This window comes from Prionailurus bengalensis, chromosome B2 (genome assembly GCF_016509475.1).
Source record: "Prionailurus bengalensis isolate Pbe53 chromosome B2, Fcat_Pben_1.1_paternal_pri, whole genome shotgun sequence".
Classification (NCBI taxonomy): Eukaryota; Metazoa; Chordata; class Mammalia; order Carnivora; family Felidae; genus Prionailurus; species Prionailurus bengalensis.
Genome location: NC_057349.1, coordinates 125,287,332 through 125,312,505, shown reverse-complemented (window position 1 = coordinate 125,312,505; position 25,174 = coordinate 125,287,332). Strand labels below are relative to the sequence as shown.

Genomic DNA, 25,174 nt, shown 5'->3' with positions numbered 1-25,174 from the left:
AAAAATTTATAATATTTTGTAATTCATTTTCCTCTAACCCTCTTCCCATTCTTTTGTTTTTCCCTTTTCCCTGGTTGAACTGTGGCAGGGGCATGCTTTGCATGTATGAATAGTTCAGTGAAATCTGAGGATTAGACAGAGCTTTAAGACTCACAGTTCCCTAAGGAATGGGTAATAAGAAACTGTTCGAGAAAATTTAATCTTATACTCCCTCTGCTTTGCTCTGCTTGGCATTAAAAAATGTATAAAATTTAAAAAACAAAAAACAAGCCCATGATGGCAGAGCTTTTATTTAATAGATGTCTAGAAAGTGAATCTGTCTTATTGTTTCTAAAGTTTCTCTTCAAGTACTGAAATCAACTTGGAATTATAGCGACTGATACTGGACCGAGGGGCGCTGAACATTATCAGCAACCTCGGTGATCAGCAACCAGTCTCATCTTTACCAAGCACTTCACCTGTTTCTAATTTTCCAGTATTATTTAAGTATTTGTATTATTTATTTTTAAGTATTTACATTATTTTGATATTCACAAGCCCTGTAAGGTCAGATACTATTCTCCTAACTTTCGTATGAGGAAACAGAGGTCCACAAACTTGCCTAAGGCCATACAGCTAAAGTGGTATGCCTAGGATTCAAGTTCAAGGTCTTTGGTCACCAAGTTCATGCTCATTCCTTCCAGGTTCAGAACACAGTGGGGAGGCTTTTCTCAGGTTGATAGATTACGGTTTCTGTGCTGGTCAGGCACTTTCTCCTGTATAGTGGAGGCTGATTTTACCATGTTTTCCAGAAGAAATACAAATAATGCTCTTGGCTGGCTCTTGCCACTAGTGACTTTATTTCTGTTCTTGCCCCTCGTTACTTTGACAACTAACCGCAACTCTTTGCCCCCTAAATACCTGAGTATGTGAGGTATAAGAGAAAAAAAGAAATAAAGAGGAACATGGGACTGACTCATACGAACTGAAGGCATTTCAAAAATCCACGAAATATCACTATAAAGTAGGCACGACCACCGCCTTTCAAAACTGACCGGATGCTCCGAGTGGTACAAAGAGGTCCACATGACCCCCTTCTTGTTCAGGAGCCACGTAGCTTCCTAATTTCTCCCAGAAGTCTCTCACTTCAGGCCTCAATAAATTTTTAATACCAATTTTATAACCTGAGGAAAAGAAATCAAAATGTCCTCTTAGTCTGTAACATTATCAGGAACAGAAACCCTTAGTGGTTTGTGAAAAAGCAACCACAACTCAAAAAGCCAGTATCTGGGGCGCCTGGGTGGCGCAGTCGGTTAAGCGTCCGACTTCAGCCAGGTCACGATCTCGCGGTCCGTGAGTTCGAGCCCCGCGTCAGGCTCTGGGCTGATGCCTCAGAGCCTGGAGCCTGTTTCCGATTCTGTGTCTCCCTCTCTCTCTGCCCCTCCCCCGTTCATGCTCTGTCTCTCTCTGTCCCAAAAATAAATAAATGTTGAAAAAAATTAAAAAAAAAAAAAAAAGCCAGTATCTGCTCCTAAGACTCCAGTCTGGAGGGTGCCTCTCCTTTAGCACTGCACCACACTGGGGCCACAAAAGGACCCCAACATGGCCACAATCTCCTTCACATTCTGAATTTATTGGACGCTGTGCACTCTGATTTAGGACATCGTCTCTCTGCCTCCGATGTATATATACCCCAAAAGTAAAGTATATATACCCCAAAATTAAAGTACATACACCCCAAAAGCAGCAGTGTGTTACCAGGCTCACAGCAGGGTTCAAGGTAGACGGTCAGTCAAGCCCTGAGATTTTTGCAACCAAGTTCCGAAGTTAAAATGTTTCTCACAGTTGTCAATCAAAAAAGAAGTCAGAACAGAAGGTTCCCAGAGATGGTAGCCATCCTGGAAACGCTCACTTCCTGGGAATTCTATATGATGATTCAACTAATGAGAATGTGTTTGGACCCATTTCTAAGGGACTCCTGGAGACTATGAATTCTTAAGTCCCAGGAAGGCAGTTGAAAACAAAGTCAGGCAAGAATCCCAACATTTCACTTCCTTCCACCGACAAGTCTAGATACAGAACGGAAGGACCTGTTGAGATCACTGGAGTAAGAAATTTCATTTTGTTGTTGGTTTCAAGGCAAAAGCTCTTGCAGAAACACCACAATTATACAGAGGGAAAAACTTCCGTTTTCAGGTATTTTGTTATGTTTACTATTGACATTTAAAAAAGAAAACAAAGGGAGCACCTTGGTGGCTCAGTCGGTTAAGTATCTGATTCTCGATTTTGGCTCTGGTCATCAACTCACGGTTTGTGGAATCGAACCCCAAGCAGGGCTCTGCTCTGACAGAGTGGCTCTTTCTTCCCTGTCTCTGCCCCTCCCCCATTGTGTTTTCTGTCCCTCTCACACACTCTCTCTCTCTCTCAAAGTAAATAAACATTAAATATATATGTACATATATATATTTTTTAATTTTTTATTTTTAAAGAAAGAAAACAAGAAAAAGGCAGAGTTTAGAAACCTGTCTCATCTGGAGAACAAAAAGTCTGAGATGTTAGAAAACCCTAACAGGCTCTTCTACTCTGTAAGAGGTGAACCTACTATGCCACGGCATAAATTTGCAATTGATACCTCTCCATCATTTAGAGGAGAGCTGCCATGTAATTAATCGTAAATTTAAACCCTGACTAGTAGCCATGCTTTACTTTGGCGGGGGGGGGTGGGGGGGTGGCATATTAAATCAGGTGTGGAACGTAACTTGCCCCAGGCACAGCTAACCTGAACAAAAAAAGACAAAAATAAGGTAAAGATAAACCAAAAGCAGCTTGTTTTCATTAATAATAAAATTCACTAAACCTATCCCAAGCATGCTGAGTTCTAGCTGTCAGCAAGCCCTCTTGCTCAACCAAAGACCCCCAACAGTTAAACCCAGAAATAGACAAGACTGCTTAACTCATGCTCCAAAGAAAACCCATTATGCCTATTTCTCACTGCACTTTCTGGAGACATTGACAAGACGTTATGCAATGACTGGACTCTTCCAATTGGACCAGAAAAGCCCTGATAGCAATGGAATGCCTCAAAGACCACACCTAACGTGTCCCCTTCTCTGCCCGTGATTGTGAGCTGAGCACATACCAACCCTCAGCTCACGATCACGTGCCCCCTGCCTGCTCTCGTGCACGTACCCCACGGAGCTCATCTCCGTAAAACTCTAGTGTCCATCTTGCAGGTGGAGAGGTCGGTTGTTTAGGCTCAAGCCTGCAACTCTCCTTGGCTACTGGCACTCAAAATAAATGTCTCCCTTTCCTTCTTCCAAACCCTTGTCTCTTGAGTGATTGGCTTCTCTTGCCATGAGTTTATCTGCATTTGTTCAGCAACAGTGTTGGCAAACCCAGCCAGGAGCTATGCTTTCGGTTTGTGCAGCCCTCCTGGGATTCCCCCAGATGGATCAGTGGGCCCCGGCAGCCCGCCAGAGCTTTCCTGCTCCGTTCCTGAGTTAGCAGCTGGAATAGATCATTGGGCGACATAGCCACAGAGATGGCAGTTTTATGGGTGATTCACGTATTCGCTTGGCCACGTTGTGAGTTCCCTGCCAGCCAGATCCTTGACCATCTTATTCCCTTTCTTCCCTCATCTCCCAAAGGTGGAAGATTTCATGCTAAAACAGTTCTTAGGTATAACAAGGAAAGAATGTAAGTTATAGAAGGAGGGCTAGACACTGAAACTTTAGTTCTAAAACACTCATCATCTTCTTCCCCCCGGAAAGGATAACCATCATCATTCTTAAAAAATGTTTATGTATGTATGTATGTATATATGTATTTAGTTTGAGAGAGAGAAAGAGCATGAGCAGGGAAGAGAGAGACAGAGAACCCCAAGGGCTCCACATGGTCAGTGCAGAGCCTGACTTGGGGCTTGAACTCACAAACCAGGAAATCATGATGTGAGTTGAAATTAAGAGTCCGAGGCTTAACCAGTTGAGCCATGCAGGTGCCCCACCATTAACATTTTTAAAAGAGGACCCATAACAAATTAATGATACCAGTCAACCCTTTCCTTTGTGGTATAAACCATTTGGAAATACAATGCATTCTATTAGTGATATTTGCTGCTATTATAATTACTATACTTTCATCAAACTTAAAAACTTTTGTGCATGAAAGAACATAATAAACAGAGTACGAGGCAGCATACGGAATGGGAGAAAATATTTGCAAGTCATATATCTGACAAGAGATCAATATCTAGACTAATAAAGAGTATCTACACCTCCATAAAAAATATCAAATAAAACCCATTAGAAAATGGGCAAAGGACTTCAATAGATTCTTCCCTAAAGAAGATATACAAATAGCCAGTAAGCATATGGAAAAATGTTCAACATCACGTCACGATTCATTAGACAAATGCAAATCAAAGCCGTAATGAATATCACCTTAAACCCATTAAGATCGTTAACTATCAACTAAAAACAAACAGAAACACAGAAAACAACGAGTGTTGGCAAGGATCTGAAGAAAATGGAACACTTTCTGTCTGCAACAGTGCACAAGGGAGCATAAAATGGTGGGAAATAGTATGGAGGTTCCTCAAAAGATTAAAAATAAAACTATCATATGGTTCTGCATTCCCATATGTGGATAAATATCCAAAGGAATTTAAAGTAGAATCTCAAAGAGATATCTGCATACTCATGTTCACTACAGGACTATTCACAAAAACAAAGAAGTGGAGACAAACTAAATGTCCATCAACAAATGAAAGGATAAACCAAATGTGATCCACGTATACAATGGAATATTATTCAGCCTTAAAAAGTGGAGGAAATCCTTTCATAAGCTACAACATGAGTGAAACTTGATGACATTGTTAAGTGAAATAAGCCAGTCACAAAGTTAAATACTGTATGATTTCACTTAAGATGAGCTACATAAAGTAGTCAAATTCGTAGGAACAGAAAGTATAATTGGTAGTTCCTAGAGGCTGGAATAAGGGGGACAAGGGAAGTTTTTGTTTAATGGTGTGATGATGAATTTTACGTATCAACTTGACTGGGCCACCGGTGCCCAGATATTTAGTCAAATATAATTTTGGGTATGTCTGTGAGAGTGTTTGGGAATAAGATTAACATTTGAATAAGCCGACTGAGTAAAGCAGATAGCTGTCCCCAGTGTGGGTGGGCCTCATCCAATCAGTTGAAGGCCTGAATAGAACAAAAAGGCTGACCCTTCCTTGAATAAGAGGGACTCCTCCTCTATGACTCCTTTGAGCTAGGATATCAATTCTGTTAGCAAATTGAAAAATAGTATTCTGGAGGTCATACATGTGGTAGGCATTGCTGCAAAGTTGGTTGTTGTCTCGAATCTCCCAGCTTACCTTGGAGTAAATTGATTTCTCTGCTGTCTCCTTCACTAAATATCCCCATACTCTGTGCCTTCCGTCCATCCAGAGCTTTTTCTATGAGATAAAGCAGGCTCTCCAAGGTTAAGCCACAGTGTTCATACACCAGAGAAATGATACCTGCCTTAATGCTGTCCACTACTATCTAGAAAATGAAAACAGAGCCCATTATTTTAGCATATTTGTTAATAAAGACAATGGGTATGTAATACGCTCTGATTTTTATTTTTTTTTTCAATGTTTATTTATTTTTGGGACAGAGAGAAACAGAGCATGAACAGGGGAGGGGCAGAGAGAGAGGGAGACACAGAATCGGAAACAGGCTCCAGGCTCTGAGGCATCAGCCCAGAGCCTGACGCGGGGCTCGAACTCACGGACCGCGAGATCGTGACCTGGCTGAAGTCGGACGCTTAACCGACTGCGCCACCCAGGCGCCCCTATGCTCTGATTTTTAAAGACTTGTTGTCAGAAACTGTGGAAGGAGGAAGATAAGCTTTCTCCTTTGTTGGTTTCTTTTTAAATAATTTCATTTCTTTTCTAATTATAAGAGGAGAAAATTAAGTATACCTACAGTTCCATCCCTCAGGGGTAAATACTATTAACAAGTTAGATTACTTTCTTCCAGTCTTTTTATTTTTGTACATACCCGTGCAAAGACATGTGCAACTTTTAAACATAATAACATTCAGATCATACGATTTCGCAATGGACTTTTAACATAGATTTAAAGTTTTCCTCTTAATTATGAAGTTTTGAATTATCGATAGTGATTGATTGAATATATCCCATTTAAATAAATATTAAAACCACTGTGGTTTGAATTCAACAACCAAATAAAGTTTTCATTGTGATAAAGTTAATTCATTAGCAGCAGACATGTTGGAAAGTCATTCAAGTCCACGATTTTTTTTTTTTTGCCCGCAAACCTCATGCCACTTTCTGAAGGTCACACAGTTCCACCCAACAAAGAACTACCACACAGTTACGATCTACTTTTTGCTTAAACACCCATCACATGTATAATAAAATAAGTAATTATGGTGTAGATTTATGTAAAGAAGACAAATAGGAGGATAGACCTACTTTATTTTTTACATTTTAGTCACCATGCAGTACAATATTGGTTTCAGGAGTAGATTTCCGGGATTCATCACTTACACATGACACACTGTGCTCCTCACAGGTGCTCTGCTTAATACCCATCACCCATCTAGCCCACCCACCACCCACTTTTAACCAGTTTTTGTTGTTCGTTTGTTTGTTTTACCCAGATTCTATCACCAGTTATCCTTTGTGCCCAGCTTGATGCCCCTTATTAAACATCAGGGAAACTGTCTGGGGCCCACCTGGAGATCAAAGCTCTGATCTTGCTTTCATGTGTATCCACTAAGTCGGCCGGTTGTGAATGATCAGAGTCAATTTCTTTCAGTGCCCAGAAAGAATACTGACTTCATATCTTGAAAGCAACCATTTTGTTACAAATACAATTTTTTGAAAACACTTTCTAAGTAGGCCAATGAATATAACCTGCCCCGTGTCATCCCTTCAATATGTCCCTGTGTATCAATGCATACATATGTACACATATATACAAATACGCACACTCACGTATCTCTAAAAATACGTGCTTCCTATGTCTTCTTTGTGCTTCCTTTATTGTTCTTATTACTCTTATTAAAATTAAAATATATAACTTCATTATAGAAAGGACATTTTTTTATGTCTATTTTTGAGACAGAGAGAGAGACCGAGACAGAGAGAGAAGGTGGAGGAAGAGCGGAGGGGGGAACAGAGGATTCGAAGCAGGTGCTGCACTGACAGCAGCGAGGCTGATTTTGGGCTCGAACTCACGAACCGTGAGATCATGACCTGAGTTGAAGTAGGATGCTCAACCGACTGAGCCCCCCACGTGACCCAGAGAAAGAACATATTTTAATTTAATGGCACCTCATTAAATAGGTCACAAACTAGGATTCCTGACATTCTTCTTTTGAGAAATGGTGGTGACATGATAGTATTTAATTCCTTGGGCATTCCAAAGAGGTTTTAAAATAATCCTTAATCACCTTGCCCTTTTTTGGGCCGAGTGCAACAAATTCAATTCAGTAAGAATTCACTGGACACTTAACTACTTGCAAGGTGGTTTGGCCTTTCATGCTTTCTTAAAAGTAATTTTTGATTTATGGGTATCTTTATCGCTTCTGATTTTTAAAAGTGTTTTGGGTCTGTAAATTTCCACTTACACCGTTTTGCTTTCAGAAGATGAATCCTTTTCATACACATGGGGGCCAAAAGATTGCCATACGTCCTCTAGTGGGGATGAAAAAGGAAAAAAAAAAAACCACCAACCCAATTCAAAAAAGGGCAGGCCTCCTAACACACTCTGTACCTCATATGCAGGAATCCGAGATGATATTAATATGATGTGGAGCTGGGAAGCATATGAACCGCTGTCATCATTTTTATGAACACCATGCCAAGTTTTCTTTGATAACAAAGGATAGGAATGGCTTCCAGAAACATTGCTTCTACAGGGAAAAGAGGGGAAGAAGTGAAATTTTAATTTTCTATTCATTTGATTTTGATGCTGGAGCACCTACATGTTGTCTGCGCATTACTCATACTGAACAAGGCATGTGGCCGTAGGACCTCAGTCTCTCCCTGCGGTTTTTGGGGACAGCAGCAAATGGGGTTCTTGAGTGGGGAGGGGCTGGAGCTGGCCTTTGGGCCTCTCCTCCTGCATTTGAAGGACACTGGAAAGGTCTTCTGGAACTTATTTAGCGTTTATCGGGCACTCAGAATGAATATAGTGACATACTTAGGGGTTCAAAATGACGTTTTAAAGAGGAACAGCTGAGAAATTTAAAATTTCCTAAATCATCTGGTCCCCACAGCTTTCTGAGTAATGACTCTATTCTCTTACCCTTACCCCAACAGTCCCATTTGGATATGCTTATTCCATAAAAAAAACATTTCTGAAAAAAAATGTTACTTTTGCTCAATAGCTTTGCACAGAACATGTCCTACAGTCCAGCCTCTTTGTAGGGTCAAGAATAATTGAAATATAAAATTTATTTTGAAAGTGACAGATTTCCCTCTTCAGAGAACACGTTAAAGACCACTGGTCTTGAGGACTAAAGAGTTACTTCTGTTGCTGTTTCATAGGATAGGAGCCAGATAATTATACAAGCTCCCTGCATGTTAGCTAAATTATTCTAGAATGAATTCTTGGTATCATGGGATGGTCTTGAGCTTTTAGGAGATGGAGGTTTGCTTACCGCTTGGGCAAAGCTTCTAAGGATGCCAAAACAAGCTGTTTCTCCAAAGCTTCATGTAATCCCACTCGATCCCTCACAGTCTGGGACAGACGTGGCTGGCATTTGGATTTTAACAATCTAGCGCAGCACGTTCCGCTCGCCCAAGGGGGTCGAACTTTAAATAACTCCTCTGAAAAACAAATAGCACCGGCTCAGTTGTTTACTTCAGTTCTTACTTGCTTCTCTCAGCCAAGTCTACCTAGATAAAGGCATCAAAAATCAAGCTGTACCAGGGCACTGCTCCAAATGGCAATAATTGTAGCCCTTTCTACAGACTCTGTTTGGATTTCTTATCGTCTCAGCACTGTGGCTGTGAGTTACCAGTCATGTCAGGTCAAGAGACAAAGCTCAGAGAACCAGCACCCCTTTTCTTGTGAAAACCAGTTAATCAATGTATAGGCATCACGTCCATTTCTGCATTTCTTCTTGGCTTCAAGTAACCTCCCATTTGTTAGGATCTCACCGGGTGTGAGTCAGTGGAAAAAAAAAAAAAAAAAAGATGGCAGAACTCAAATCACTTTTGTCGATGACTGTTGTGCACTGTGCAGATCAGAGGGCTTAGCTGAGAGTGGGTCTTATCCCTCCTCCCTTTCTACTTTGCTTTTTTTAATGCCATTCTTCCTGCTTCCGTGCCTATTTTCATTCCTCCCTCTCTGTCACCAGTCCCAATTCTGCCTGCGTTACTCTTCTCTCTCCCTGTTTTTGGTCTCCTAAACTCCTAAACCCAAGAGTAACCAGAATAATAATGGAGGCACTGATATTTGACTTTCTGTATTTCATCTGAAATCTTTTTTTTCTTACTCATGAACTTGAAATATACGAGGGGGGGGGGAGAACTTGTTCTGAACATACTTTAGAGACTGCCACCCACATGCTATTCCCGAAAGACCTAACTATCCTCCTCTGTGGGAATTTGTGTGTAAATCCATTCGTTTCTACAATAGTTGGATAAGATAGAGTTTTCAAATGCTGCTCACTTTTACGTAGCGCAATTTTCTCCCAAATTATTTTTCGTAGGCGCTTTTCTCTTTGTCTCTCCTGTAGCTCCTCATCTTCTCTTTTGGGTTCATTCAAGGTCCCATACATAGCAGTAGCTTCCCTAGGGATTGGCCAATCTAAGTTGGACACACAAGCAATGTAATGATGCTTCCAAGCACCATACTCATTATCTGTTGGAGTATAGGGCAGAAACCACCCAAACCTAATGCATTTGGGCATCCATAAGCAGTCCTACAGAAAAAGAAATGAGAAAGAGAGTTTGCTAGAAATTTTTAAGGACAGTTTCCTAGTAATAATGTTTCAGGTACACATAACTTCTTTACATTGAGATTTCTGGTGCCGCTGACTTGTCATCTGAATTTGACTCTAACAAACAAGAACCATCCCTGACTCTGTAGAAAAGTAGTCTTTGATGACAAGATACGTTACATATGAATATATGTATTAGTCATCTTTGTACACTTGCTCCCATAGCATTTGATTTACCCTAGATTCTGAGGATTTTGAGCAATAGTGTATTAGTTTGTTTCAGACCAAACCTTCCACTGGGAACACCTTTGGTTGAACCACATGATCTTGCCAGTATGCAACCAGCTTTGATATATGGGAACAGCAAATTTCACGTGATCTAATTGAGTCAAGTATCTAGACAGAATATTATAAAACAATTCTTTGAAGGCATATAGAGCTACGAATGCAACATCTCATGTAACCATGACCCCAGAGAGAAGGGAAACCCAGAGAGGTGACCCCAACATTTGGCATTACTTTTCATTTCAAGGCATCTGGCAGTTCCAAAGGAAAGCTCAGGCTGAGAAGCAAAGCAGAAAGTTAGGGCTGAACGACAGGGAAGCTGAAAAGAATTTTAGGTATTCTCACGAGGAGGAGAGGAAACAAAATTAAATTCAGGGCTCACTAAGGGCAAGAGCCTTGGTGATCACGCCAGGCTTTCAGCTGAGATCCTTGTCAGCAAGGATAAGGAATTAGACAACTATCACGAAGACTGAAGCCAGCTTTGAAAAATCTCTTTTTCTGACTGGATTTAAGTCATCTATTCCTAGCCTAACCAAATGCCAGAAACAAAAGCAAATTCTCTCTGGAAGAAGATAACCTCATCCAGAGACTCAAATTATTGACTTATAACCAATATCTGATACTCCATCAAAAATACCAAGCACACCAAAGGACAAGAATTGTTTGTTTCTCCTTTTGTCTTTCATGATCTGTTATTAAGTAGAGTAAGACCCTCAGGAGAGCCATGCGTTGTAATTGTTAGGCACGAACTTAAAAAATAAACAACCCTATAATTAATATGTCTGGGAAATTAAATAGCTAGGTGAGAAATTTTGGTAAAATAATCAGATCAGCATTCTAGAACTGAAAACCATAATAGCAGAAATTTAAAACTCAATGGACCAGTTTAAAAGCAAATTAGAATCCAGCAAGAGAGAGAATTAGTAAACTGAAAAGCCAGAAGAAAGATGCAGGCTGAAACACTGACAGCCAAGAAAGGTGGAAAAGACACATAGAGAACATGAAGCTTGCAGGGCGGGTGAGTCAGTCTAACACATAAGTACTGGAACCGCAGAGGAAAAGGAGAGAAAATGGGGCAGAATATGAAGGGATCGTCTCCGACAGCTTTTCGAAACTGAGGAAAGACACTAAATCTCAGATGCAAAAAAAAAAAAAAAAAAAATCACTGTAAATCACAAAATAGGAGAAACACACATACACACGCACATTTCTGGGTACCTCCTAAAAAAATTGCATAAGACAGAAGACAAGATGGAGGAAAAAATCCTAAAAGCAGCTAAGGAAGTAAGGAGCAACAATAAGGGAGCAACAGTAAAACCTCCTGCTTCTTCCAAAAAAAATGTGTGTGTATGTGTGTGCATATGTGTGTAGAAAATTAAAATATTTGACAGTAACATAGAAACTGGGAGGAGGGGAGCAGATGCAGGGTCCGAAGCTTCTGGCTTTATCTCAGAAGTGGTAAAAAAAATAAAAATAAAAACAAAAAAACCCACCCTAGAATGAGTGCTGTAATCTCTAATACAGCCAGGAGAAAACAGCTAAAGAATTTAAAATTAACAATCTAAAAAATATGGAAGTACTCCAAAAGAAAAAAGAGAAACAAGATATAAAACACAAGGAACAAACAAAAAGTAAATGGTGAAACGGTGGACTTAAGCTTACATATATCAGTATGTAAACAAATGTAAACAGAAGAATGACCCCAGCTAAAAGCCAGGGACTGTCAAATGTTAAAAAACAACTCCCCACAACCACATTCTGTTTCCAAGACATATTCCTTAAATACGAGGACATAGAAAAGTAAAAAGTCACAAAACAATACATATGCCAACACCTCGCCTGGGTTCTTAAATGCTGTAAACCCAGGACTCAACAGTTGGTTTTGCATGTGGCCTCTCCATGGAAAGCTAGGTATTTTCTGAGATCAGAAGCTCAACACTAGCCCACTCTGGGAAGTTTGTACACGTTAAAGAAGTAAGTTATTGACTTGTATTCAAGTATGTCTGCCATTACATTTCATTAAATCTTTAAGAAGAAAATGAGACAAGCCAGAGGCAGAGTTAATGGCAGAGGATGTTGGAAATCCAGATTTACATTCTTTAACAGATGTGAGCCAAAGAGGGATCAGATGAGGTTGTGGTTGTACAGCAATTTTCGAGGTGAATGATCATGGATAAAATCATACCATATAATAACCAAAGCTTAACTATAATTTCTCAGGAAAGAAGTGGACTTCTTTAGCCACGGTAAAATGTTTTCTAAATAATTAAATTGAGCATTTGAAGATTCTTAAAATTACACGAATTATTAGAACAGTGTATATCTGCTCACTTACAAAATAAATTATCATATTTAACTTGTTTGCTCTGAAGGGTAAGTTAATTATGGTTCAAATACTCTCCATTACTGTCTTCAGGGAAGGAAGCTACCCCAGTTGTCTCCTTACAGAACACAGCTGTTATTTGTGCCCTATCGGTAGGAAGTGACAAGTAGTCAACCTGTTCAGTTAAAAACTTCCAGGCCCAGCTGACTTGTGCAGCCGCACACAAATCTTTTGGATTCAGAAAGGAAAAGATATATAGAGAAATGAAGCGCGGTAACACCGTAGAGAAATCCACTTTGGCCATTTGCATCTTTTCTGAAAACCACTCTTGGACAATCCTACAAAGAAAGACACAGAAATTTAGTTCAGAACGCTAGTATCTAAAACCGACCAAAAATCTAGGACACATATTGGTCATTGTTCTTTCTATAATGTTCTAACTATAAAAAAAAAAAACAACAAAACTTAAATCCTAGGTAACACACAGCTAGATTTTTAAAAATACTGTATCTACTTTCACTGATCCATTCTAAAGGTGAATAATAAAAATATCTAAAATCTACAGGAAAAAGGTCTGAAATAAACATAGTTATTTAAGTTATAAATCTGGATTTTCTGCCTTTTCCTTTACTCCAAATTCAATAAATCAGCAAGTCCTGTCAGCCCTACAAATATGTACCCTCATATCCAACCACTTTCTCTCCACCTCCACTGCTATCACCACTGCAAAGCTCCTCCTTCTCCCTCCTGCTCAACCGCAATAACCCCTTCTGATAGTCTCCCCCATTCCACTCCTCTTCCGAGAGCCCATTCTCTACATGGCAGTGGAGGGGTTTTTTTTTTTTTTCTAATTTTTTTTTTCATTTAGTAACCTCTATGCCCAACGTGGGGCTCAAACTCACAAACCTAAGATCAAGAGTCACATGTTCCAGAGACTGAGCCAGCCAGGCGCCCCCTCAAGTGTTTTTGTTTTTTTTTAATGTAAATTAGATAATGTCACTCATGCAAGTAAAACCCTACAATGACTTCCCGGTGTTATTAGAATAAAACCCTGTAGCTACATCACACTTAGTGGTGAAAAATCAATGCCTTCCCCCTAACATAAGAACAAACCAAGAATGTTCACTCTCATTCCTTCAATTTAACAGGCGCCGGAGATCCTAGCCATTTCAACAAGGCAGGAAAAAAAGTAACTAGTATACATATTGGAAAGGAAGCAGTAAAACTGTCTCAATTCATGTATGTGGAATCTACAAAGCCACTTTTAAAAACAAGGAATCTGCAAAACAACCATTTAAATTGTCGAACTAATGAGTATAAAATGGTTCATGATTTTCTTTTATCTTTTTTTTTAAGTTAGTTTCATTGTTTTGAGAGGGACAGAGACACCACAAGTGGGGGAGGGGCAGAGAGAGGGAGACAGAGAATCCCAAGCAGGCTCGGCGCCGTCAGTGAAGGAAACTGTGAGATCGTGACCCGAGCCAAAACCAAGAGTCAGATGCTTAACTGAGCCACCCGGGAGACTCTGATTCTCTTTTATCTTTTTAATGTTTATAGGATCTATAGCAACATTCCCTTTTTCATTCCTGATATTGACAATTTTCTCTTCTTTTTTCTTGGTTATTCTTGCCAGGAGTTTATCAATTCAATTACTTTTTTTTTTTTAAACAGCTTTTGTTTTCATAAATTTTCTCTCTTCATTTTCTATTTTATTGATGTCAGCTCTTCATCATTTCTTTACTTCTACTTACTTTGGGTGTAATTTGAGTTTGTTTCTAGTTTCTTAAGGTGGAAATTTAGATAGTTAATTTGAATCCTTTTTTTTCTTTTCTGAGGTAAGAATTTAAAGGATATATTTTCCTCTAAGCTGTACTTCAGCTTCATCTCAGCCATTTAGATGTGTTGTATTTTCATTGTCACTCAATTTGAAATATTCTAATTTCCCTTGTGTTTTCTTTTTTGACCACATGTTTTTTATAAGTGAGTTAACTTCCAAATAGTTTTGGATTTTCTAGATAAATATTTTTGGGTTTTCTAGATATTTTATATTTTTTTAATCTCAAATTTTATTGCATTGTTGTTAAAACTTATACTTAATTAGATTTTAACAATTCTGAAATGTATTGAGTCTTATTTTTTGGACCAGGAAATTATGTATCTTGGTGAAAGTTATTTTGCTCATAAAAAAACTCATCTATTGGGAAGTTGTTGGCTTTAATTTCCTATAAATATTAGGTCAAGGTGGTTTAGAAGATTGCTCAGTTCTATATTCTCACTGATTTTTTTTTTTGTTTAGTTGTTCTATTATAATTTACTCAGTTTTGTTTTATATAATTTGAAACTCTATTATTTGGTACATACATATTTATTATTTTATGACTTCATGATGAAGGGATCCTTTTCTCCTTATATAATGTCCCTCTCTGTCTTTCTAGTAACATTCCTCATCTTGAAGTCCATTTTGTCTGATATTAATATTGCCATCCTACTTTTATATACTTAGTATTTATATCCTATCCTTTTACTTTTAACCAATCAGAATCTTTATATTTACAGTGTATCCTTTGTGGTCAGTATACAGTTAGATCTTGTTTTGTTTTTTCTTTTTAAAGCTCATTTAACAACCACTGCCTTTTATTTGAAGATTTAGTCCACTTATATTTAATATAATTATTGATATGGTTCAATCCAGGTCTTAATTTTATTTGTTTTTTGCTTTTCCCTTTTGTTTTATGAAAATTTATTCCTCCTCTCCTGTCTTGGTTTAAGATAATAAATGTTTTGTATTCCATTTCAATTCCTTTACTGGCTTTTTAGGATATCTCTTGCATTACGCAATTGAGTTGTTGTTAGCAAGTACAATATGCATCGTTGACATTTCATAGTCTATTTAGAGTGAATATTAATATAAAATTAAAGAACAGTGCAGTGGTATAGTTCTTGACATCCTTAAGCTTTGGTCACGATACCACATCTACTTATGTTATAAGCCCCATAAAACATTGGTTTTGCTTTAAACAGTCATATGTCTGTAAAATAACTTTAAAATTTTACATTTTCCCACACGTTACCATTTTCCCACACATTCCCATTTCCCACACATTACACATTTCCCAAACTTGTACATCCAAGTTTCCATGTGTTATCAATTTCCTTAGCCTGAAGAATTTGTTTCAGCCTTTCTTCACTGGAGGTCTTCTGACAACAAATTTTATCCCTCTCTTTTTATATGAAAATGTCTTATTTCACCCTAATGTTTGTAGTACTATTATGACCTGCATTAATCAATTTTAATAATTATCATCTTGTAGCCAGTCTGGTTTCTGCTATATCATCATCTTTCCTTCCTCCTCCTCCGCCTCCTCCTCCTCTTTCTTTTCCTTCTCTCTCCCTCCTCCTCCTGTTTCTTCCTCCCTCACTCCCATTTTATTTTAAAGCCAGCCTAAAACATCGGGTCACTGCACTCATCTCACCCACATAGATGTGTTATATTGTCATCATCATTCCATTTGAAATATTCTCATTTCTCTTGGGATTTCTTCTTTGATATTTCTGTGTGCCTTACTAAACAATAGGAGCATTTTTAAAAAGCATATACTATAATACCATCATCATGTCTAAACAAATTCAATAAGAATTTTTTTTTTAACATTTATTTTTGAGAGAGAGAGATGGACCACAAGCAGGAGAGGAGCAGAGAAGGAGCGAGACATAGAATCCAAAGCAGGCTCCAGGCTCTGAGCTGTCAGCACAGAACCCAGTGTGGGGCTCGAACCCATGAAACACGAGATCATGACCTGAGCCGAGGTTGGATGCTTAACTGACTGAGTCACCTAGGTGCCCCTCAACAATAATTTCTTAGTGTGATATCTATTTTTTAAAAGTTTATAAAAATATAGCATACATCAAGAACACTTCTTACATTACTCTGTGTGCCACCTAAGCACAAATGGATCTTGAATGAATAAAAAATCTGGGGGCTATGTAGGCCTTAGACCAAAGAGATGTTTTATGGTTCATGAAAGATGCATTGCTGGCCCTGTAGCCACCAATTATAAAAAAAAAAAAGAGATACTTAATTCCTAATTGCCCTCTCTGGATATTGGCCATAAACATCTGTTATAATCCCAAGCCACCAAATAGGTCATCATATGTGAATAAGAATCACTAGAACAAGAAAGTTTGGAAGCAATCCAAGGATTAGCAAATGAAAGTCTTCCCTGGAACCACCTAATCTCCTCCAATCTCAGTGAAATTACAGATGTTTGTGACCAGTCTCATAGCTGATTGGAAAAGTTGGCAATAGAACTCACCAGAACTCTTTTATCTCAAGCCATGGGGACCATGGAACTATTGTTCACTGCTAAGTGGCTACTGCTACCCTGTTACCAGGTCCTATTGGACACAGATTAACTCACCGGAAGACAAATCCTGTCTCTGAACGGATCTCATTCTGCAATATGTTTTCTCTGACTTTCTATGACCTTCTCTGAATGCATAGGCTAAATTCCCACAGGGTGGGTCAAGCCCCAGAAAGTTCTAATGTGAAATGAAAACACTATCTCCAATTAGGGATGAAAAAAGAACTTAGTTATCTTCATAAACAAGTTGCTGAAGACCCATGAGACCCAGAGACTGTCTTTATCATTAATTTACCCAAACTGCTTGCCTAACTGGAGCCTCATCTATAATCTTGGGAGAAGGGAAACTTGTATCTTGCAAATGAACACCAATAAATAATACATGTAGAAGGAATTAAGAAGTTAGAAAATGAGCCCTTGGCAGCTATCACAGTAATAATTACATCAGATAAGAATCATCAATGGATTCTAAAACCAGTGGGTGAAAGTATGGTGAGGAACAGGGTACTTGCATAGATTCAAATAGTTTTAAGTTAATTTAAAATTAATCACTCAAAGTCTTTTTAGTTACTTATTAATTAATAAGTACCAAAGACCTAATAATTAATCATCTTAACCAAGGGATGATAAGTCAACAGCATGAGCAATGGGGCAAATCGACATAGTATGCCCCGTGTGATCCGCTGAGAACACAGCGTCACTTCTGTGTTATTCCTGCCAAGAACACATAACCTGAATGTGATCTTAAAGAAGTATCAGCCAATCACAGATTGAAGGTCATTCAACAAAGTAGGTCTGTACTTTTTTTTTTTTATGTTTTATTTTATTTTTGAAGGAGAGAGAGACAGAGTGCGAGCAGGGAAGGGGCAGAGAGAGAGGGAGACACAGAATCTGAAGCAGGCTCCAGGCTCTGAGCTGTCAGCACAGAGCCCCACGTGGGGCTCAAACCAATGAACCGTGAGATCACGACCTGAGCCGAAGTTGGATGCTTAACCAACTGAGCCACCCAGGTGCCCAAGTAGGTCTGTACTCTTGAAAGTGTTAAGTAATAAAAGACAAGAAAGAACTGAGGAACTGCTCCCCATCAAAGGTGGATATAGAGACGTGAAAACCGAATACAACAGGACCCTGGATTGGATTCTGGACTGAGAAGGAAAGGACATTGTTGGAACAATCAGGAGTATTCAAATGGAATCTGTGGATTAGACCATAGAACTGTATCAGTGCTGATTTCTTGATATTGGAGGATGTACTTTGATTTTTCGGCAGAATGTCCTGTTTGTTTGTTTGTTTGTTTGTTTGTTTGTTTGTTTTGAAAACACATACTGAGATGCTTAGCTTTAGTGGGGCATCATGTTTGCAACATATTCTCAAATGATTCAGCATAATAAGGTGAAATGGTAAAATGTTAACCATTGAGGAATCCAGGTGAAAAGTATAAAGGAATTATTTGCACAAGTTTTTGGAATTTTTCTGTAAGTTAAAAATTATTACAAAATAAAAGGTTTTTTGATTTCTGTTTTTAAAGAAGAGGCTGCCTACATCATTTGCAAGGTTTAATGATTGCCTATTATGTTGTGTGTTTCTACTCCTCTGGCTTTATCTGAGGCCACTGCTCATTCTTGATCCCTGCCCATGCAGCTTTGTCACAACCTAAGACAAAACAGTGGTTCAAAATGAACCCAATGGTGGGGCGCCTGGATGGGTCAGTCGGTTAAGTGTCCGACTCTTGGTTTCAGCTCAGGTCATGATCTTACGGCTCATGAGTTCAAGCCCCACATCAGCTCCACGCTAATAGTGTGGAGACTGCTTGGGATTTTCTGTCCCTTCCTTTCTGTCTGCCTTTCACCTGCTTGTGCTCTCTCTCTCTCTAAATGGATAAATAAACTTTAAAATAATTAAAAAGAAAGAAGTAAATAGATAGAGGGATAGACAGATGGATAAAATGAACATATTGGCATGCCAGTCTGGGGAGTGCGTGCGTGTGTGCACACGCACGTGTGTGTGCGTGTGTGTGTGTGTGTGTGTGTGTGTAAGCAGGAGAGCAAAGGATGGAATTGTGCATGTACTGGCAGCATATCATATCCACAGACAAAAGTATCATGAGGGCTCCTCTCATTGTTGAGAGATTAACATTCAAGCCCAATGAGGCAGTGAGGACACCAGGAACAGCTAATCCCCGGGGATCGCTGATCTGAGTCCTCACTGTCCCAGACAGGCTTCACAATCCTTTCACTGGTTCTTGGAGGACAGTATGCTCTCACTTAAAATTATAAAGCAGATCAATAAAATAAGGTGCAAAACAGAAATGTTTTCAGCCTCCTTTTCAAAGACGGGCCTCGGTATCTTGAGTTTTTGTTCCCACCCCCTTCCCACCGCACACTGTCTACTGTTCCATCCCAGCCAAGCAAAGGAGAAGAACTGAATCTGAGTTACTGTTTATTTATTTATCATTTTATTTTTTTAAGTTTATTTATTTTGAGAGAGCAAGTGGGAGGGACAGAGAGAGAGGAGGCGTGAGAGAGAATCTCAAGCTGATCATGCAGAGCCTGACATGAGGCTTGATCTCATGAACCATGAGATCATGACCTGGGCCAAAATCAAGAGTCAGATGCTTAACCAACTGAGCCATCCAGGTATCCCAAAATATTTTCTTTCTTTTTTCTTCTTTTTTTTTAATGTTTTATTTTTGAGTGAGAGAGAGCGGCGGCGGGGGGGGGGGGGTGGGCAGGAGAATGGGAATAGAGGATCTGAAGCAGGCTTCATGCTAACAGCAGAGAGCCTGATGCGTTGCTCAAATCAAACTCACGAAACTCGAGGTCATAACCTGAGCCACCCAGGTGCCCCCAAAAGATTTTATTTTTAAGCAATCTCTATAACCAGCACGGGGCCCGAACTCACAACCCCGACATCAAGAGTCATACACTTCACTGACTGAGCCAGCAAGGCACCCCAAGGATCTGAGTTACTTTTTAAAGTGGACCTCACTTATACATGTTTTACATTCGTTCGTAGCAAGCACTGCTACAAGGACACATTCAAGTATAATGAATCTTTTTTTATTTTTATTTAAAAAAAAATTTTTTTTTCAACGTTTATTTATTTTTGGGACAGAGAGAGACAGAGCATGAATGGGGGAGGGGCAGAGAGAGAGGGAGACACAGAATTGGAAACAGGCTCCAGGCTCCGAGCCATCAGCCCAGAGCCTGACGCGGGGCTCGAACTCCCGGACCGCGAGATCGTGACCTGGCTGAAGTCGGACGCTTAACCGACTGCGCCACCCAGGCGCCCCTCAAGTATAATAAATCTTAAGCAAGAAAAAAGGAACATGCTTCAGCCACATAAAAAGAAGAAAAAAAAAATCAGTACCCAAGCAGCAGAACTAGGGTGGTTTGTGGTAATGACATCGTGGCTCATTGCATTTTAGTTAATGTTGCAAAGTAAGAAATCCGTGAAGAGAAATAACAACATGTAAAGAGACAATGAACAAAATGTGCTTTGCTCCTTTATTGTGACAAGGATATCTTCATTTAAATAATTCATGACACTACTTTGCCGTGTGCTACTGAATGTACAATGTGTACTTTGCAAAAATAACAAGGCTTAGTAATACGGAACTTGAATCTAATTCTCAGCTCTTAAATTTCTGATAAGAAGGAGAAAGAAGCAGCCCAGACCGCGATGAAAACCACTGAGAGGACAGCTTGCAGCGGTGGCCTGGAGAGGGGAAGTCACGTTGGCAGAGGTCCCTGCTTTCTTGCTCCCCGGGCAGTACCCTGGAGTCTCGACTGGTGGCTTTACCACCACTTTATGGCACGGCCAGGGTCTGGGTTAGGTGGGCTTCCACAACGGATGCCAGGGTCACACAGAATAATGATTAGGTTTGGGGAATAAAGGGAGTGGAGAACGTACGCCGAAGTCTTCTGTGAATGAGAGAACAAAGCTGGGTGTGGGGAAAGCGATAAGGTAGGGTGACTGAAGAGTTTAAAATCTTTTTAGATTTTAAAATTGGGGCGCCTGGGTGGCTCAGTCTGACTCTTGATTTTGGCTCAGGTCCTGTCTCGCGGTTTGTGAGTTCGAGCCCCACATTGGGCTCTCTGTACTGTCGGTACGGATTGGGATTCTCTCTTTCTCCCTGTGGCTCTGCCCCTCCCCCGCTCGCTCTCTCTGTCTCTCAGAAATAAATAAACTTAAAAAAATTGTTTTAAAGATTTTAAAATAGTTTGTCTATGCTGATTCATAGCTACATGGAGGCACATAAGCATAAAAAATTAGGTTATCTCTGGGTGGGGGATTCTGGGTGATTTTCCTCTTTTTGCCTACTCACATGTTCCAGTGCTTCTACAAAAGCCTGGAATTACTACTGAAGAGATAAAGAAGGCCCCAGGCTTCCACACAGGTGGTCCCTACCAAGTGGAACACTCATTCTCCTAGTCTTTGCTTGTCTAGCCTCCTACGTATCCTTCAGACTCCAGCCTAAATGTCAGATCCTCAGGGGAAGGCTGTCCTGATCCCCTGGACCTGCTGAGGTCTCCTTACTTTTCCTTTGCTACTGAGCACGGTCGGAGCTATTTATCTGATATCCGGGGGGGCTGGTCAAGCCTGCTTGGGAAATAAAGGAGAATGCATGTACACAGACTTCTCATTGTTATCAAAGTGCAGTACGACCTTCCATGTATGATACATACGGTATAACTTGTGGCCAGTGAAGCAATATGGTGCTGGGGAAGGAGCAAGAAAGTATACCTGGAACCAGCATGGCGGGTCTAAGTTATGTGGCTGGTGGGAAGCCATTTTTCGCAACAATATTGGTGACCATGTAAGGTAATGGCAGTGAAATTTTAGGGTGATATTTCTGGGGTGCTGACAGAATCCCCCCACCTCCCCAACAGGCTGACCATTCCTGCTGCCCACATCCTTGCCTGTCGGAGGAGGCTCCTGCCGCTCACAGAGCACTCCCCTCTCAATGTCCTCTCCTGTCCTCTGCTGAAACCTGTATCCTTTACACTTGATGTGCACTATAATGTAATCTAAGCATGGGTTTTGTGTTTCCGTTCCTGCTGACCCTCAAACTCCATCCATTTTGGGGCTCATTCACTATTGAAAGTCTTTCTCTTCCACTGCACCTCAAGCCGCAAGGAAGAAGTCATGGTGTTTGTCTTGTTTGCTGCTATGCCCCCAGCACTTGGTACGGTGCTTCTGACTTGGCAGGGGCTGAGAAAACACGTGTAAGTTAGAATAAGGAATGAAAAAAATAATAAAAATAGAAAAGCACTACTTGTATTAACTTCCTGTTCATTGTTTAACAATTACTGCTGACTTAACTGGCCTAGAGCGGTGCAAATGTATGTTCTCAGAGTTCCGGAGGTCAGAAGTCTGAAATCAGTTTCACTGGGCTCCAGTCAAGGTGCTGCCAGGGCTGACCCCCTCTGGAGGCTCAGAGGGGAGAATCTGTCCCCTTGTCCCTTTCGCGTTCTAGAAGCGGCCGGCCTTCCTTGGCTCGTGGCCGCTTCTCGAAGCACAGCATTGTCACACGTCTCCATCTCTCCCACTGCTTCTGGCATGACATTGTCTGTCGGGCCTCTTGCCTCCCTTTTAAGGACGATTGTGATTACGTTGAGCCCGATCACGCAGGATAACCTCCCCACCTCAACATCCTTCATCACATCTGCAAACTGCCTTTGCCCCATCACGTAACATCCACGAGTTCCAGGGTGAGGGTGTGGACATACTTGGAGGCCACTATTCAGTCTGCCACATTGCTCTAGCTTCTGAAACACGGAAAACACTCCAAAATATTTGTGCTGGTGCTACATTGCGCTCTCGGATATCCGGAGAGAGGCAGGGACATCCCCTTGTCCTGAAACAGGACATATTTTATTCTCCTAAAATATGAGCTTCAGAGGGCAGGAATGTTTTACACTCTGTTTACTGTTGAATCCCGGGCACCCAGAGTTGTGTTTGGCACATGGTAGGCATTCAGTAAATATTTGTTGAATGCTGGATGAAGAGACAGCATTCTTCCGACACCCATCATTTACTTCCCCTTCTTCCGGTAAAATAAGTTCAGTTTCTATAGGGTGATCCATGTGGTTCTGTAGAAGCCGATTCCATCCCTGGCTCCAAAATGCATATGAATAAAGGCTAATTCCATTTATTTGGGTCAATCTCCTGGCCACAGCAACTGGCAAAAGTAGGCATGGACCTATGCTAGTCCAAGCAGAGTGAAGCTCAAACAAGGAAATTATTTTTATGTCCATTCACAACGGAGGAAACCTCATAATGAAGCCAGGACTGCCAAAGGCAGAGCTGAAGAGCAGAAAGAATCAAGTCACTGGTTTTATTACTGAACCTCTGAATTGAGCTTCAACTGCAGCCAAACCTACTCCGATTTTTTCAATTATAGGAGAGGGAAATATTTCCTTTATTACTCGTGTCAAGTTTGGGGGTTACTCACAACGAAGCATTCGAAACCCACGAAGCAGCAGTGCCAGGGAAAGATGAAAAAGGCATCTAGAGAACCCGAACAGATCATTCTGTTTCGTTGGGAATAGAAGGAACGGGGTACTCATGCATCCTGCATTCCTGCCTCTGAGGAAGAGTGGACTCTTGGGGCCATCAGGTCACCCTTGGCTGTGCGCCACAGCACTCTGGGAATGGAGTCAATACTGCTTCCTCGGCCCCATCCCTGCGTGTTGAGCCAAAACCTCCACGGATGGGGTTCAGAGTCTGTTTTTACAAACTCCAAGTGATCCTATGGGCCCAGCCCTTCTCAGCATCTGGGAATTTGACTTCCCAGTAGCAGCAGATCCCGGGGCTCATGTCAAGCCGAGTACAAAGCACTGGGTGTGTGTAGGGCGGTCTTAGGAGGAGGTGGAACTCCTTTTGGAGGCCCTGAGCTCATGAAGTTCTGAGACCTGCACGGGAATCTAATTGGCTCTCTCCCATGTGTAAAGAGCGTCAGTTGAGCTTTCGATGCATTTTATTTTTCTAAAGGTAGCTGGTTCACAGCTAAATTCCAGAGGGTTGATGTGACCAGAGAAGGGACGACTGGATAAATGGATCATTATGGGCCATATTAAACCTATTTATCTTCCTTTCACTTAAGCAATAAGGAAAATCAGGGCAGCTCCAGGGTTAGTGAATTCAAGGACTCAATGAGGTCATCAAAGGCCAGAATCTTCCATATTTTCACTTTGCCTCCTCAGTACTTTGCTTTGGTCCTTAGGCTCATTCCCTGAGGTGATTTCCGAATGACTAACAAAGTGAGCGATTATCCTCACACAACAGGAACCACAGATGGAAAGGGCGTGTCCCTTCCTCAAGCCCCTATTTAAGTCCCTTTGAGAGCTAAGAAAACTCTTCCAGAAGCTCTCTAGCAGCCACTCGCCATGTGTCCTTAGGCAGAATTAGTGCCTACGTGCCCTTTCATAATCCAGACGCCACCAAGGGGGTGGAATCATCGTGAACCTGTCCAAGCCTGACTCGCCCTTGGTGGGGCAGGGTGACAAGCCACCTCCGAAACACATAATGCCTGGGGAGAAGGGCCTCTGTCAGGAATATGGAGAAGAAACAGGCAATGGTGATGGCACGCGGGTAATCAACAGTGTCTCACCCACTAAACAGGCACCAAAGAAAGAAAACATCTATGTAGCTGCCCAGGCGTCTGATCTACCCAACCTTTACGGGTTGCCCCTTTAGTTCAGAGTTCTTACTTGCCTCTGTCCTTGCTCCCCTCTATACTTGAGATCTGACTACAGGTATTTCTTAAAGGGGTAAATGTGGTTTTAATATCTGGTAATATAACTCTTACTCCTTTTTTTCCTTTATATTTATACTTTTCTTAACTGTTGGTATCCATTTTCTTTAAGTTTTATTTCTTTATTTTGAGAGAGAGCATGCGCATGTGAGCTGGGGAGGAGTAGAGAGAGAGAGAGAGAGAGAGAGAGACAGGAAATCTCAAGCAGGTTCCCCACTGTCTCTGCAGAGCCTGACACGGGGCTCAGTCCCATGAACCCTGACATCGTGACCTGAGCTGAAATCAACAGTCAGACACTTAACTGACTGAGCCACCCAGGCGCCCCTGTCGCTATCCGTTTTATTTTCTGGATTCGCTTTAGAATCAGTTTCTCGAGGTCCATAAGAGTATCCTATTTGGGAACTTGCACTAGGACTGACCTGAACTTTAAGACTAATTTCAAGACAATGGGCATCTTTAAACATGGCACATCTTCTTTTCAGTTTTTGTTTTTAACTG

General features: G+C 40.7%; 1 protein-coding gene across 2 annotated transcripts in view; it reads right to left on the bottom strand.

Annotated features, from left to right (window-relative positions):
• The window catches only part of ECT2L (epithelial cell transforming 2 like), an 82,404-nt gene that overhangs the window by 35,361 nt on the left and 21,869 nt on the right, over positions 1 to 25,174 (bottom strand). For both annotated transcript variants that reach the window (XM_043592459.1, XM_043592460.1), the window contains exons 5-10: positions 12,732 to 12,894; positions 9,678 to 9,930; positions 8,662 to 8,830; positions 7,773 to 7,911; positions 5,360 to 5,528; positions 1,035 to 1,163 (exon numbers count right to left, since the gene is read on the bottom strand). In XM_043592459.1, the coding sequence (XP_043448394.1) occupies positions 1,035 to 1,163; positions 5,360 to 5,528; positions 7,773 to 7,911; positions 8,662 to 8,830; positions 9,678 to 9,930; positions 12,732 to 12,894 (1,022 nt within the window). The remainder of the gene's footprint in view (positions 1 to 1,034; positions 1,164 to 5,359; positions 5,529 to 7,772; positions 7,912 to 8,661; positions 8,831 to 9,677; positions 9,931 to 12,731; positions 12,895 to 25,174) is intronic.